Source organism: Drosophila nasuta, chromosome X (genome assembly GCF_023558535.2).
Source record: "Drosophila nasuta strain 15112-1781.00 chromosome X, ASM2355853v1, whole genome shotgun sequence".
Taxonomy (NCBI): domain Eukaryota; kingdom Metazoa; phylum Arthropoda; class Insecta; order Diptera; family Drosophilidae; genus Drosophila; species Drosophila nasuta.
Genome location: NC_083459.1, coordinates 8,818,252 through 8,833,265, shown reverse-complemented (window position 1 = coordinate 8,833,265; position 15,014 = coordinate 8,818,252). Strand labels below are relative to the sequence as shown.

The 15,014-nt window shown below is 38.1% G+C and overlaps 1 protein-coding gene across 3 annotated transcripts in view; it reads left to right on the top strand.

The window, feature by feature from the left end:
* Positions 1-119: 119 nt before the first annotated feature.
* Positions 120-15,014, top strand: part of LOC132795137 (tyrosine-protein phosphatase corkscrew) — a 28,549-nt gene continuing 13,654 nt past the window's right edge. Inside the window, exons 1-3 of one of the 3 annotated variants that reach the window (XM_060805630.1) lie at positions 120-282; positions 1,193-1,380; positions 1,463-1,589. In XM_060805630.1, the coding sequence (XP_060661613.1) occupies positions 269-282; positions 1,193-1,380; positions 1,463-1,589 (329 nt within the window). In that variant the 5' untranslated portion in view covers positions 120-268. Of the gene's footprint in view, positions 283-1,192; positions 1,381-1,462; positions 1,590-11,936; positions 13,877-15,014 lie in introns of those variants that run through there. The other 2 variants (XM_060805632.1, XM_060805629.1) reach the window with 2 other exon arrangements.

The window sequence follows — 15,014 nt, the reverse complement described above, 5'->3', positions numbered from 1 at the left end:
CTTTTCACATATTGCCTCATCACTAATCGAATGGGACCAGCCATGTGCATGCGATTGCAGTATATTACTGTTTTTGGCGAAGCTTTTAGTATTTAGTATATTTTGAAATTCAGCTTGCGGTCACGCTGCCTTGCCTATCCATAGTTTTTTTTTTTTTGTATCCAAACAGTAAAAATAAGTTTAAACAAAAGCATATACATATAAGTTAATTTTTTTTTTCGTTAAGTGTAAAATTTATTTATTTTTTAAGTGCGCGTTCAATAAGAAAATGTCATCGCGAAGGTAAATAGGAAAAACGACAATGTACACACATACACACATACAAGATTCACGCACACACACGCTCCAAACCCAGATGTACCATGCTCACATACACACTCACACACTTACACACACATTCCCCAACACACACAGGCACATACACGCGCGCACAAGCCCATAAGCACACACATAGCCATACACATAGATACACTCTGGGGCTATTTACATATGTATAAGTATATACAAAAATCAAAAAAACCAAAGAGAAAGAAACAACAACATTGAGATAAAAAGTGCAACAAAGTGCTGAAAGTAAATTGCTCCGCAGCAGCCGCTGACGCAGCCCCGTTGGTTGTCCCCTTTTCCCCTTTTCCGGCCACCCTGCACTCTTCTCCTCTCGCAATAATATCGCAATATCGGTCGCGCTACAGCCAAAGCTATGAAGCTAAAGCTACGGCTACATCTACAGCTGTTGCGGTCTGCCTGCCACCTCTGTTTCTGTTGCTACCGCTGTTGCTGTTTGGGGGACGATGGGGAAAGGGGGGAGCTTGGTCAGGCAGGTGGCTGGGTCAGCGGCTGTAGCGGTGTTTGCAGGGTGCCTTTTGTGTGTGTGTGTGTGTGTGAGTGTGTTTTTCGCTGCTGCTGGAGATGTGCAAAACGAAACGAGAATTTCCCTGCTCACGATCGCGTTCGCGTGCACGCGTGCAATTTACACGATTCACGACATGCGCAACCCCAAAACAGGGGGGAACAACTCGAACGTCCCATTAAATGATATTAGGAACTATGTATATTTACACACCACTTGATTAGCTGTAATAAACACACACAGACACATATTCAAATCAAATACCTCTACACTAAATATTTGTGCATTCTCACTCACACTGTTGATGATGATGATTATGAACTATGCCCCTAATTTTTACAGATGGTTCCACCCAACGATAACGGGCATCGAAGCTGAAACATTACTACAGGAACAAGGTTTCGACGGTTCATTTCTAGCACGTCTATCATCATCAAATCCGGGCGCATTCACACTTTCCGTGCGTCGGGGTAACGAGGTAACACACATTAAAATCCAAAACAATGGCGACTTTTTCGATCTTTATGGAGGTAAGTGGATAAACTGCACTATGTTATGAACTGTCATCCAATTTAAACTAATCACAATATGATCTCCCCTTCTGTCATGCAGGTGAGAAATTTGCAACATTGCCGGAGCTGGTACAATATTATGTGGAGAATGGGGAGCTGAAGGAGAAAAATGGTCAGGCCATTGAGCTGAAGCAGCCGCTCATATGCGCTGAGCCCACAACGGAAAGGTGAGTGCCTCGGCTAAATATCCTTCTTGTTTTCCAATTGGAACGTCACTCTTGATAACAGCTGTTGCTGTGTTTGTAATTCGAATCAGAGTTCTTTCCCCCTCCCATACGTATCTATGTATGTACACATTGTGCAGCTGATGGCTCATTCGACCGATGATGATGTCGCCATGCTGTCTATAATATACACACACACACACACACACACAGGCGCATGCATTGAAATGGTGTGCGTAACATGCATAGATATGCTATAGCTCGTCATTTCCTTGACCCAATTCTGTATTCAGCCTTGCAGAGGGTATTTTAATTATGCTACACAGCTGCAATCCTCGCACGTATTAATTATACTATATGTATACATATATTCTCGATCAGGACGTTGAACTTGTTTGTTGATTATTGCGTTCTTGGTGCTGGGTTGTGTATTTATTTATCTGTAATATCAACAACTTAAATATATACACACACACACGCACACTCACACTCACACACACATGCATTTTTATAGCATTTCTCGGTGCGCAAAATTGAATGAACTCCTTACAGGGTATTTGCTTAACGTCACCTCGAAGATTGCAAATTACACATGTATGTGTAAGTGTTTATGTGTGTGTGTATCAGCTCTATCTGCTTTGTTTTGTTTTTGTTATGCGAGAGAGCTGCAATTTTTGGTTTTTTTGTGTACTCAAAATCGAACAGTGCGTTGAATTTTCGAATACACTTTTGATTACATTCATATATAAAGTATATATAGTACATTATATATTGCATAGGCAGTTGGGGGAAAGTGTTTGAAATTAAAAGGCGATTGGCCGAATTTCCAATCAGATTGACTAGACTATCGATTGCGGTTTCAGCCTGCTTCTTGTAAGAAACATACAAATTAAATGTTATGTATTGCAATAGCCACAAATGCGATTGTTTGATAAAAATAAACACTTGTGCATTGTGTCGTCGATTATATGCTGGCGAAAAGAAAGCGTACATAGATAAACCCACACACACACACACACATAGATATGCGGGCATGTATGTATGTGTAATGATCGCACGCGACGCGCTGTCTGCTATGTTAACAGCACCGCAAACTAAGCGACACGTGCAAATGTTGCGTTAACAGCGAGCTGTTAAAATTAGGCAAAGCACATGTTAATATGCTCATGTTTGACAGCGGTTGTCTCTCTGTGTGTGTGTGCGAGTGAATGTTAAACCAAATTAATAGAAATTTGGTGTGAATAATTTCTAAATACGATTTAACGCAGCAGTGTTCACACATACACATATACATACATATATGTACATTAAGTTACACCCACAAGTTATTGCCCATACAAGTTAATGCATTGTGCGATTTCTGTTTGTTGTTATTGTTGGTGCGCCGCTGTTAATGCCTTTTGCAACCCACACACACACACACACACACACACACACACACACACACACACACACACACACACACACACACATACAGTTGGAGAACACGCACACGCTAAAGTATTTTTGTTATTTATTGCTTATTAACATTTTTGTTGTCTGACTGTCAAATATTTTATTACAATGGCTTCTCCTCAGTTTCAGTCTCAGTCTCAGTCTCAGTCAGTCAGCCAAATGTGCTCTCCCTCGCACTTGCACTTCCTAACACCCACACTCATGCTGCCGCCTGCCATCTCGCTCGCTCTTTGTTTAATGTGTTTCCAATTTGTTGTTGTTGTTGTTGATGTTGTTGCTGTTGCTTCTGGTGTTGTGACTGGCGTGCATTGTTTTTGCATTTTCCGCATCCTAACGGTCAGCCACCTTTTGCCACACCATGCCACGCCCACCTGACTTTGACCGTCTGCCTTTTTTGCTAATTTTGGTAGCCACTTAAAAATATCCGCAACTGAAATTCAAACTTGAAATCGAACTGCAAATCGATAAACAGACTGCTCTTAAACTGTGTTAAGTGCGCATCGCTGACGTTAAACACAGCGACTGCTTCCCCAAACGCAACCGCCTCCCCCCTCCCCACCACACTTCACCACACGACACTTCAATTCAGGCAATGCACATTATTCAATAATTCGCATATTGCCTGCGCTGCTGTTGTATGTTGAATTTCGCAATGTGACGTTCTGTGGGTCGAAGTATTGAAATTATTGGTTCTTCTCGTTGTGTGTGGGTTATTTTTAATTTTGCCAGCAAATTATATTTGTTGTTATTGTTACTGGTTGGTTGTATTATGTATTTATAAATCGAATTTGATTTGTTCCCTTAACTGATCTCACTGGGCCGGTCGGTCTCTTTCGTCAATTCGTGACGCTCTTGTCCAGATGACGTTCGCAATTGATTTCGGCACGTTTTTTAATGAATCTAAAATTAGTCTTAGTCCATGCCAAACAAACAGGAACAAAAGAAAGCGCGCAAACTCTGTCGCCGTCTCTTTTGCTCCCTCTCGCTCTTGCGTTTGCGCTTGCTGCGGCGCAACTTCCTCATTAGAGAGACAACAACTTTTGAGTCATGCTGAAATTCTATGAAGAGCTTTCAACTCTCACTTCTTACACATGCGTATGTATGTATATACATACACTAATGAATGTATGTATGTATGTGTGCATGTGTGGAGGAGTGATCTGCTTTGTGGGGGAGTTGTGAGCTTCCGCCTTACATAAAAGCTCTGATCTGTATGCATAGTACGAGCAGCGTCCGCCATTTTGTTAGTGTTTATTGTAATTGTTATTCCAACGGTTATTGTTATTGTTACTGTTACTGTTGTTGTTGTTGTTGTGTTGTTCGTTTGTAACGTGCTTTACAATGTGATGTAACGCAACAACAACAACAAGAACAACAAAAAAAGAACCTCAATAAAAGCCAATTTTATGCTGGGATTCCCTTGCTGGCAACGAGGAAGTAAATTTGGGCAAAGTTGCTCTTTGTGAAGAAAGTTTCCGAAGATTTCTCGAATTTAAGCCACTAATTAAGTTTATGTGAATGACAAATTTTGTCTTTATTTCGAAATTTTATTTTGAAACCTAAGCGAAAAGTAATTTCTACCTTTAATAGTTTATGTTGATTACTAAGAATTGAAGAAATATATTAAAACTCTATTCCTATTTCCTTAACATATTTGCAATAATAAGTGTTCATTATATCTTCAGTTATTTCCGATAAAATTAAATAATTTAATATACTTCTTAAGCCACTTTATCGAAATAATATTTTAAAACTTGAGGTTAAAGTGAAAAATTTCACCTTTTGTAGGAATTGTTAAACAAATTTAATAGTTTTCTTTTTATATATATACATTTTTTATTTAATATCCTTAACAAATTAACAATATACTCTTTTGAATATTTCTCAATTTCTCGAATAATTAAAATTTACTACTTGAGGGATTGGCCTATTTATGGCTTCATTTCGCAATCTTTTTCTAATACTTGAATGCAAATCCATAAGTATTTTCATTATTGTTGAACGAAAGTAATAAAGTTTTGCATATATATTTTTCTTAATTTCTACGTTACACGGATTTACTGTAAAGAAGTTATGAGTGTAATTCAAATATTTTGCTTTTTGAATTCCATATTCAACAAAAACTTATTAATTATAGTGGCGTGAAAAACAATAAGAATAATAACAGCGACAAGTGTTATTCACATGCTGTTTATCTAGTTGCAACGCAGCAAGTTGTTTAATAACATGGTTGTAATTAAAAAATGATAATTGTTAATTGTGCATTACTTTCTTCTCGATTAATGCGAGATACATTCTCCATTATATAGTATGTGTATATACTCGTATAGTCGCAGTAGAGCGTAGAACCACTTGAGTAAATCTGACAATAATCAATTAAGTTTTCAATTTGTTTTGTGTTGGCGGTTGGTTGGATAATGGGGGTTTGGTGAGACGCTTTCTGAGCTGTCTCAGGCTCATTTGAAGTGTAGCTTGAAATGCTAAATGTTTACAATTTTCGCCATTAAGACAAGCCTACAAAATGCTTTATAAATTATGCCGTGCACGTTGACAGCCTCTCTGACTGAATGTGTTGTATCCGTATCTGAGAATTGAAATCTGTTTGCCGCACAGTTGTCACAGTTAAAGTGGCATTTGTATCTATGCCTTAGCGTCGCTATATGGTTCATATATACTATATACTATATACTATATGGCATATATAATTTTGTTGCCGCCCCACGCTAATTGTATTTTGTGAGCTGCGTGACATCCTGAGCAGGCACTTAACTATAACGATGCGATCAGGCCATAAGAATTTTATCACCTATTTATTTGGCCCATTTACCTGTCTCAAGCAAACAGACAGACAGACAGACAGTCAGGCAGGCTGGCAATCACAGGGAGAAGAGACATTAAGGCTGGCAGCATCTGGATTGTTGATGTTGTAACGATCACATGATCGCCAGTGTGATCGAAACGATGGTGTTGGTTGAGTCTAAGTGTAGTTCCCCAAAAGGCAAACTCACTCACAACAAGATCACTTTCTTATATAAACAGAACGATCAAGCGATCAATCCATCAACTGTGATCAAGTGATCTATACTGTTCAGTTAACGATGCTATGGTGTGATCAAGATGAGGTACTTTTGTTGATCTCTAAATGCAATTACTTCTAATCACGCACAGCACGATCAAAACAAACTCTCAACTGATTTACAAATTGCTAGTTATTGTTTTTAGATCTACAGTTAGACGCATTAATTTATAAAGATTCTATTTATTATAAATATCTGATAGTTATTTATTCAGATCAGTGATCTTTTTAAAGCTTAGATAATAATCTTTTTTTATGAAATTGAAAATTTGATTGAATATTCAAATCAGTAGCACAAAGCATCAATTATTATTTATATTCATACGATACGATGCAGCGTTATCTTCGCTGTGTTTGATCTTCGATGCTTGATCAGATCTTGTGCGTTCAGTTGACTTTAGCAATTGCATTTGCATTGCGAACAAGTACGAGTACTTCCCTTAAGTCAACTTCTACAATGTTGTTGTTGTTGTTAATCAAATGTGCGCACGAAGCCAGAACAGTTAGATGCTTCGAGCTTGTCGTATAAGTTGGATCGTTATATGGCTGGGGTCTATATGGCTGTGTGGAGAGACGTGTATAAATTATATCCTAAATGGTCTGGCCACACGATTTAAAGCACACATCACGAACGTGCGCCAAACCGCAAATGGACGCAGAGAATGAAAAGACGGACAAAGTCTGAATATTATTGATATTTGATTTGATTCTGGTTAAAACCCTCACATGAGATCTGAGCATTCAGCTAGAGCTTGGCGAAAGGTTGTCCTTCACATACAATATCGTACAAAGTCAAGTCTCACATCCCGGAAGCAAATAAGAGAAAGCAAATCGTAAATTCAACTATTACTTACTTACTTACTTACTTGCTTTTGTTGCTGTCTGTTCGAACACAATAGAAAATTGCACTTTTTGACCTGGTTTACATTCACTTGACTTGATTGTGTAATCCCTTAGCGCACGTAGACCCAAAAAAAAACCGATGAATGTGAATATCAATACAACAACTCCGCCTCCACAATGTGACATAGGGCAGGCATAATGCAGCTGTGTATACCTAATAATAGTTATTTTCGTCGTGCCTCATAATTCATCGCCAGCCAGTCAGACAATAAAAGAAACGGAATTGTAAAAAGTCTATAAACTACAGATTCATTGTCAACGGACGATTCGGAAATATCCAGTTGTAGCATTTGTTCGTCGTCGTCGTCGTCGAGAAATTCCCAAGAGAATATAGATTTCAATTTTACAATATTCCCCGCATATTAATTATTTAATTATTTATTAACTCGCTAGTTAATCTTATTTAAATTGCCACCCCCCAAATATCTATGATTATTGGCAAAAATAATAGTATAATTATTATTTTGCTGACCTTGTTAGCTGCTCGCTTATTGATCGTTAGTATTTATTTTTAAAAACTATAAAGGAAAGTTTTTAAATTTTTTATATTTATTGGATTGTTATTTCACTGCCTTTGAGAAACTAACGATAGACACTTATTGATACTCTGTAATTGGAGAAAGATGGTTTAAAAATTAAATTTAATAGAACTATTGAATTTTGGAATTCTTACTAATTAAGAAAGAGTATTTTTTTTGGAATTATTTAAAATGATGATTTTAAAAATAAAGCGACTTAAAAAGCGTTAGAAATATATTCCAAAGATATTTATATAGGCCCTTGTTGATGCTCTGTAAATAGAGAAAATGGTTTAAAAATTTGATTTGTTAGAACTCTTGAAATTTAAAATTCTTTTTTTAAATTCAGTAAGAAAAAAAAACTAATTAGCAAAAGGTAAATTTTTTTAGAATTATTTAAAATGATAAATCAAAAAGATAGCGACTTAAAGAGTGTTAGAAATATATTGAAACCCTGTAAATAGAGAAAATGTTTTAAAAATTGGATTTGATAAAACTCTTTAAAATCCTTTGATAAATCCAGTAAGAGAAAATACTAATTAAAAAAAATGGAATTTGTTGGAAATATTTAAATTTACAATTTTAAAAAGAACGAAGACATTCTCATTAATACCCTGTAAGTTTAGTAAATAAAAATTGGATATCAATTTAATTTTATATCATTATTTAAATTACAAAATCGAATTTAAAAGGAAATATACTTAGAGAGTAGCTAGAATTTGATTTCTGTGAAATCAAAGATGATATAGCTTTAAATACTATATATCACATCTAAGCTATCGATTCTATGTGGTGTATTGCACAACTAGTTGAGTCACGAGACTTACTCACAAATATGCACATATCTATGTCTACTATATATAGTATAGTACATTTATGTAAATACATAGTTATTGCTTCATAAGAATTATGCAAACTATGCTTAGCATGTAAATGGCGAGTGATTCATTCGAGTCTCACTCACTCAAAACGTTGCTTGTATTAATTTTCTTTATAATAAGGGTTTCGAGTTAAGCAAAACCTTGAACTTGGCTATCGATTGATTAGAGCCGATAACTGGCCGGCTAATAACCCCAAAGTTGGGGACGCCTCAATGCCAAGTCCCACTGAACATTTGTGAAGCTCCAGAGAGTGTTTTTTTTTGGTATAACAAAAGTACAACAATAAAATACGAGACGAAGAGGAAGATTCGCTGGAGCGGTGTGAGGAGGGGGAGAGTGGGAAGGGGAGGCGGAGGCGGAGGAGGAGGAGGATGGTCGCAGGTTGGAGATTGGGGAATGGACAACCGAATGCGTCGCATAGTTTCGCGCCTCGCATATTAAACGCCGACATTTGCGCACAACACAAAATCGTTATTAACAATAAATTATGTTTATTTTTATATGAACATTTTGTTCGGTTTCATGTTGTTGTTGTTGTTGCTCGCTCGCTCGTCGTGCCCAAATGCGATCGCGCTGAGGTTTTCTTATTATTATTATTATTACTTTTGTTGTTACTGTTGTTGTCATTGTTGTCGTTGTTGTATAGCGGCTGTTTTGGGCAGCACTTTGGGTAGACGAAGGTCGTCGCTTGAATGCTCTTGAAATGGCTCTGAATGAATATACGAATCATATCATACTCGTAAAACTATTCATACACTCGAATGCAGTAATTATTCTCGCCTATATCTACAGATCTTCAAAAGCAGTCCAACAAGATTGCAATTACTCAACTGTTACTTTGCCAGAACTGTTTTCAAAACTATGTGATAATCTTCTTTCTGAGATTCACTTTTTCCATATTGTTTTGTGTAGAACTTTCATCTCATTATGCATTTTTTTTATTTGCTGGACAATTACGTGAAACTCTGAAAATTAAGCTGACAAAGTAATTCTCTGAATCACTTGCAATTTTATATCGAAAATACGCAATTTGGAAATTTTGATTGCATTAAAAAAGTTCAGGTTCTAATTTCTGTTGAATTTCAAATTGCGTTGGCTCTTGACTTCAGTACATCGACAGCTCACAGAATCGGCTAATAATTCAATTTAAACTAATGAAATTATTTGTACAGTGACTAACAGCTTATTTCGTACTGTGGTCTCGGCTAAATTAAACTAACAAATTTATTAAGTCAACGCAAATTGATTGTTTTGTGACTATTTTTTGTGTGGTTGTCCTTTTTTGTCTATCAACAAAGCAAACTTAAAAGTTTATGTAAACTATAGAAATTCTGCTTAATAGCCACGTGTTTTAGAAAACACTAAAAATAGTAAACAATGTTTAAAACTTTACATTGTTTACTATTTTTAGTGTTTTCTAAAAATTGAAATATTGGTTTATTGTTTTTTCCTTTTATTATGTAATTTGGAATCTCACTCTTTTGTCTTTCATATTATGTGACAATTGTAAAGTAAAGACTTTATAGTTTTTAATAAATTATCGAATACTTTTTGTTGGACTTTAAATGAAATTCAAATTGAACATCAATTTTGAAATAATATTTCTTAAGTTTGAATTTTATTTGTAGTCGAAATATTATATTCGATAAATATTTCGATATTTTTGATATTTTTCTTATATTTTCTTAAATTTGTTATTATGTTAGTTGAGTACAATAATCATTAGCAAGCTGTTCATCATGGATTACGTAGACTTTAAGAGGATATTGTTTGTATAAATTCTTTGGGATAACTTAACAATGATATTGCTTAGGCAAGTTCTAGGCTTTTCATCAACTTGTTATTGTTTATGTCAAACAACGTGGTTGTAAGTTGATTGTTTTTCAACAAATATTATTGTGGTTGCTGCTTTAAGACACTATTAAAGCTGATTAATGTTATGGCCTGCTGGCTGTTGTTGTTTTCAATTTGTGACGTTGCGAAAGTTCCAGCGAAATTCGATGATGAGGCGTTCACTGAGACTAAGACTATCGTAAGCCAAATGTTTGTCATCGCCAACAACTCCCACAAAGCGAGCTCAGTCCCGATTCTGTCCGTCTGTCCGTCTGTCTGTCTGGCTGTCTGTCTGTCTGTCGCCAAGAGTGCCCAGAGCTATTGACTGAGAATGAGACTGAGACTGAGACTGAGAATGAGCACTGTCGGTGGCGCACGTCGTCACAAGATGTGAACGCGAAACCAAAGCCAAAATTGGCTGCCAAATATGCGGGGCACGTTCGTCTCTGACGTCTGCGCGCCTGCGCCATAGAAGAAGAGCTGTTTCGCCGTAATTCTCTCCCTCTCTCTCTCTCTCTCTCTCTCTGTTTGTCGCTCTCATTCTCGCTTTGTGTGCTAGCTATCTCCCTGTATTACGGTTTTGCAACAACAAAAACAACAACAACAACAGCTACAACAAAATCCCCCCCTACGAAAAATTGCCCGCATTGTTAATTCGGTTTCAATTTCATTTCCGGTAGCAGGTAACTGGCGGCGCTTACACGCTGCTTTACCATCTCATCCACATTATGACCATATATACACACACTCACACACACACACACACCTATATGATACATAAATGAGAATTCGGTTTCTGATTCATTTGCCATGTCGAACGCTTAGCATTCAAATAGCTGTTAACTAAGTGCATGCTGTCACATGCAAGCAACAATCAACAAGCAGCAATCATGTAGTACAGTGTAGTACAGTACACACATCATTTCAATTATCTTAGTCATTGTCCACGACATGTGCAATGTGTGCAACGTGTACAACGTGTAAAAGTAAAAGTGCCGTCGCTGCATGATGGGCAACTTTCAAATGGTTCTTGACTGGTGCAGTGCTTTCACTCTAGCTGCAATACGATCAATTCTTTTTAAATATCATGGGGTGGGCCACCCAGTATCGGGTGTTAAACTGAATTATTTACTGAAAGTCATTCACGACGATTGCGCAGCAAATCTTATTGTTAATTATTTAGTTGTAAAATATTGCACTTAATGTAGGGGCGTCCTCCTTACGATAATAACAACAATTTAAAGCTCAGTCGTAAACAAAATTCCAGTTAGAGTAAAAAATCTGTAAATCGATAACAACAACGATAACATCGCTTACGGTACATCTCTATTTACCACTGCTTGTGCAAGAAGCAGTGCAAGCCGCAAGTCACTTCTTGCATGTGACAAGAAACAACAAACAGTTGTTGTCAACACACACAACACACAACAGTCATCGGGCATCAAAACAAAAACAAAAACAATAACAATAACAAGAGTGACGACGACGGCGTCGACGGGAACGCCAACGCCCTCGTGCCCCTCCCCCCGGCACAACAAAAAAAAAAACGGCGGAGAAGAACGTCAGTGATTACATTAGGCTGACATGTTATGACCAAGATTAAGACGAGTTCGAGTTGTGAGTTCGAGTTAAAGTCGCTTCGCATTTTCGTGCATTTAAAACAAAAAGCGGCGCACGCAGTCAGGCAACATTCATTCATTCACGAGCACACGATCTGAGCGCTTAGAACAGAGCGGCAGAGCAAGCGAGCACAAACAACAAAGCAAGCAAGAACCCCAAAGCAACCTCCAGCAGCAAAAGAGACAACACGCGAGTCAAGAACAACGACGACGTCGACAACAACAACACCAACAACAACGAAGCCGAAGACGAAGCCGAGAGCAACAGCGAAGACGACAACAAACGACAACGACGACGACGACACGAAGTAGCCAGAGACTTGAGCAAAAAGCTTAACACTTGGCTGCTGGAGCTTCATTCTCGAGTTGCGGTTCAACGGCGCAACAACACGCATTATCAAAGCGAACAAAGCAGAAATACAACAGTTTAACGAGCAATTCGCGCCCAAGCAGTGCAACAAGCAGTCCAAGTGCGTGGGCGGCTTTTTAAAAAGAAAAAAGGAAAAAGAAAAACAAACAAAAAATCAAATTCGATTTGCGAAACATTCGATAACACAGTTATTTTTGTTAACTTCAATTAACGCGATAAACTAGATTATGCCTTCAGCCGCATTCGTTTTCGAGCATTTGATTGCAGCACAAACGCGACTGGACGACGCAGCAGCCAAAACAGCCGCCAAATTGTCAACGAAATCGACAACAACAACAATTCCAACACTAACAACGACAACTTTAGTTAAAGAAAAGAAATTGCTGTCGGTTTTTAAGAAAATTGTGCAATAAAAACAATCGTAAAACATAAAAACAAAAACAAATGCAAAATAAACGTTATTGTTATTCTTATTAAGAGAACACAAATAGTTGCTATATACTACACACATTTGTATATAGATTTACGGCCCACAAGCATTAACACATTAACAACAACAACAACAACAACAACTTGTTGTGTGGCTAAGCAAGTCGTTACATAAACCAGAACAACAGCAACAAAAACGTTAATATTGAAAAAAAAACAAAAACAAACAACTTTTATCGCGTATTTTCCGCTGTGGAAGTTTTTACAATCGTATTCAATTTATTTTTGTTTTTTTTGTTGAGAAAGTTAATGCGTAAAAATTGCTAGAAAGTGAAAACCGCATAGAAGAAAGGAAAACAAGAAACCGCAACATAAAAGTGCAACAAGTCGCAAGCAGTGCAAAACAAAACAAAACCATACAAAAAAGCAAGCAGTCAAAATGCTGTTCAACAAGTGCCTTGAGAAATTGTCCAGTTCGCTGGGCAACGTTGTCAACAACAAACTGCAGGAGAAGCAGGTGTACAACAACAAGAACAACAACAACAACAACAGCAGCAGTAATATTAACAACAACAACAATAACAGTATTAATGAGTACAACAAACAGCGCAATTTCGAATACGAGCGTGCGATACAAGCGCATTACGGCAACGGCGGAGGAGGTGGAGGAGGAGGAGGAGGACGAACGTCGAGGAGCAACAGTCACAGTTACAGTCGCAGTAACAGCTACACCCCGAGTCACAGTCAAAGTCACACAAAATCAAAGCCCAGCAAAGGTCACAAGACAAAGGCAGCAAGAACAGCAGCAGCAGCAGCAACAGCTGCAACCGATGAACGACAGTGCAAAAATTGCATGAGCAACGATGAGCTGGCCATGATTATCCGAGGCGTTGCCCACAACAACAACAACAACAACAACAATCAGTCGAGAGTGCGACCTGTGTCAACGACAGCCTCATCGAGCAGCTCCTCCACAGAGTCGCTGCATCTGCCACTGACCTCGCCGCGAGGCAGCCAAAGCAGCAGCAACAGCTCTAACAGCATCACAATTGCCCCGCCCACCGCCACATCCGCCTCTTATCCCGTTACGCCCACATCGTGGTCAGCATCGCCGCCAAGCTTTGCGACAACGCACAACAGCTTTGGCGGCTCCAGCGACACACTGGCGCTCCTGGCGGCCATGCGTGTGCAACTCCTTGGCTTCAAGTAAGTGTTGTTTGTGTGCAAACAGAAAAAACAGAAGAAAAGGAAGAAGAAGAAGAAAACACCTCAAATTGGGCGCGTCGACAAAACGCGCGCACACTGCTTAACAAATTAGGCGCGACTTAAAACGCGCGCGTCCCTTGTTGGTTGTGTGTCTCTGCTGAGGCGCGTGCGCCACACAAATTAAATTAATGCTGTTGCTGCTGTTGTTGTTGTGCTGCCATTAACAACAATCTAATAAGCAACAACAGCAGCAGCAGCAACAACAACAATGGTAGTAATAGCAACAAATTGTCATGTGCCCAAAATTGCCACGCAAATGAGTAAATATTTAAGCTAAGCATCAGCAAAAACAACAGCAACCGATTGAGTGGGGCTAGTGACATTCTAATAGATAGACATATGACAGATACAAACACACACACACTTACACATTTATTTATATATGGTCAAAATATGGGTAAACAAAACGCCTGCACGTCTGATTTTCATCTTTTTTTTGTTCTCTTCGCTCCCTCCGCTTTGTTTGCACTCCTATTTATGAGACATCTCTCAACAGTTGGAGCTTCAGTTATGCATATACCCTATAACAAAAAAAAAAAAATGAAAAAAATAGTCAACAGCCAGGCATTTCCGACTCACCTCAATTAAGTGCGGTTTTATGACAAACTCGCTAAAAAGTACTGCGGGAGATAAATTATATTTCGCATCTATCAAGTTATAGAACATCAACTGTTCGTCCCATTTTAATGGTATTATAGTCTCTTATTTATTTCGATGTTGTTATTGTTGTTCAAGTTGTTTTTTGCGTATTGTTTGTTATTGATTTTTGCATTTAGAGCTGCCGCAGAGAGAGAGAACTGCGACATAAGTTCTAATGAAATGATCCACACCATTTAGCGTCGTGCTACAAGCAAAATGCCAGGCTCATAAATAACTAAATACATATACGGGCATCTGATAAACGACAAACGAAAAAAAACAGAAAAAAAGAAAAAGATCGCATACCTGCGAATCGTAACTGGCACACAACAGACAACGCAGCCTCTTCTCTACCTTGGCTAAATAAACGTGCTTTTATTATCTGGATGTGGGAGTACACACACTTTTGCAGAGCTCCCCGGCCCCCCTCTTAACCACC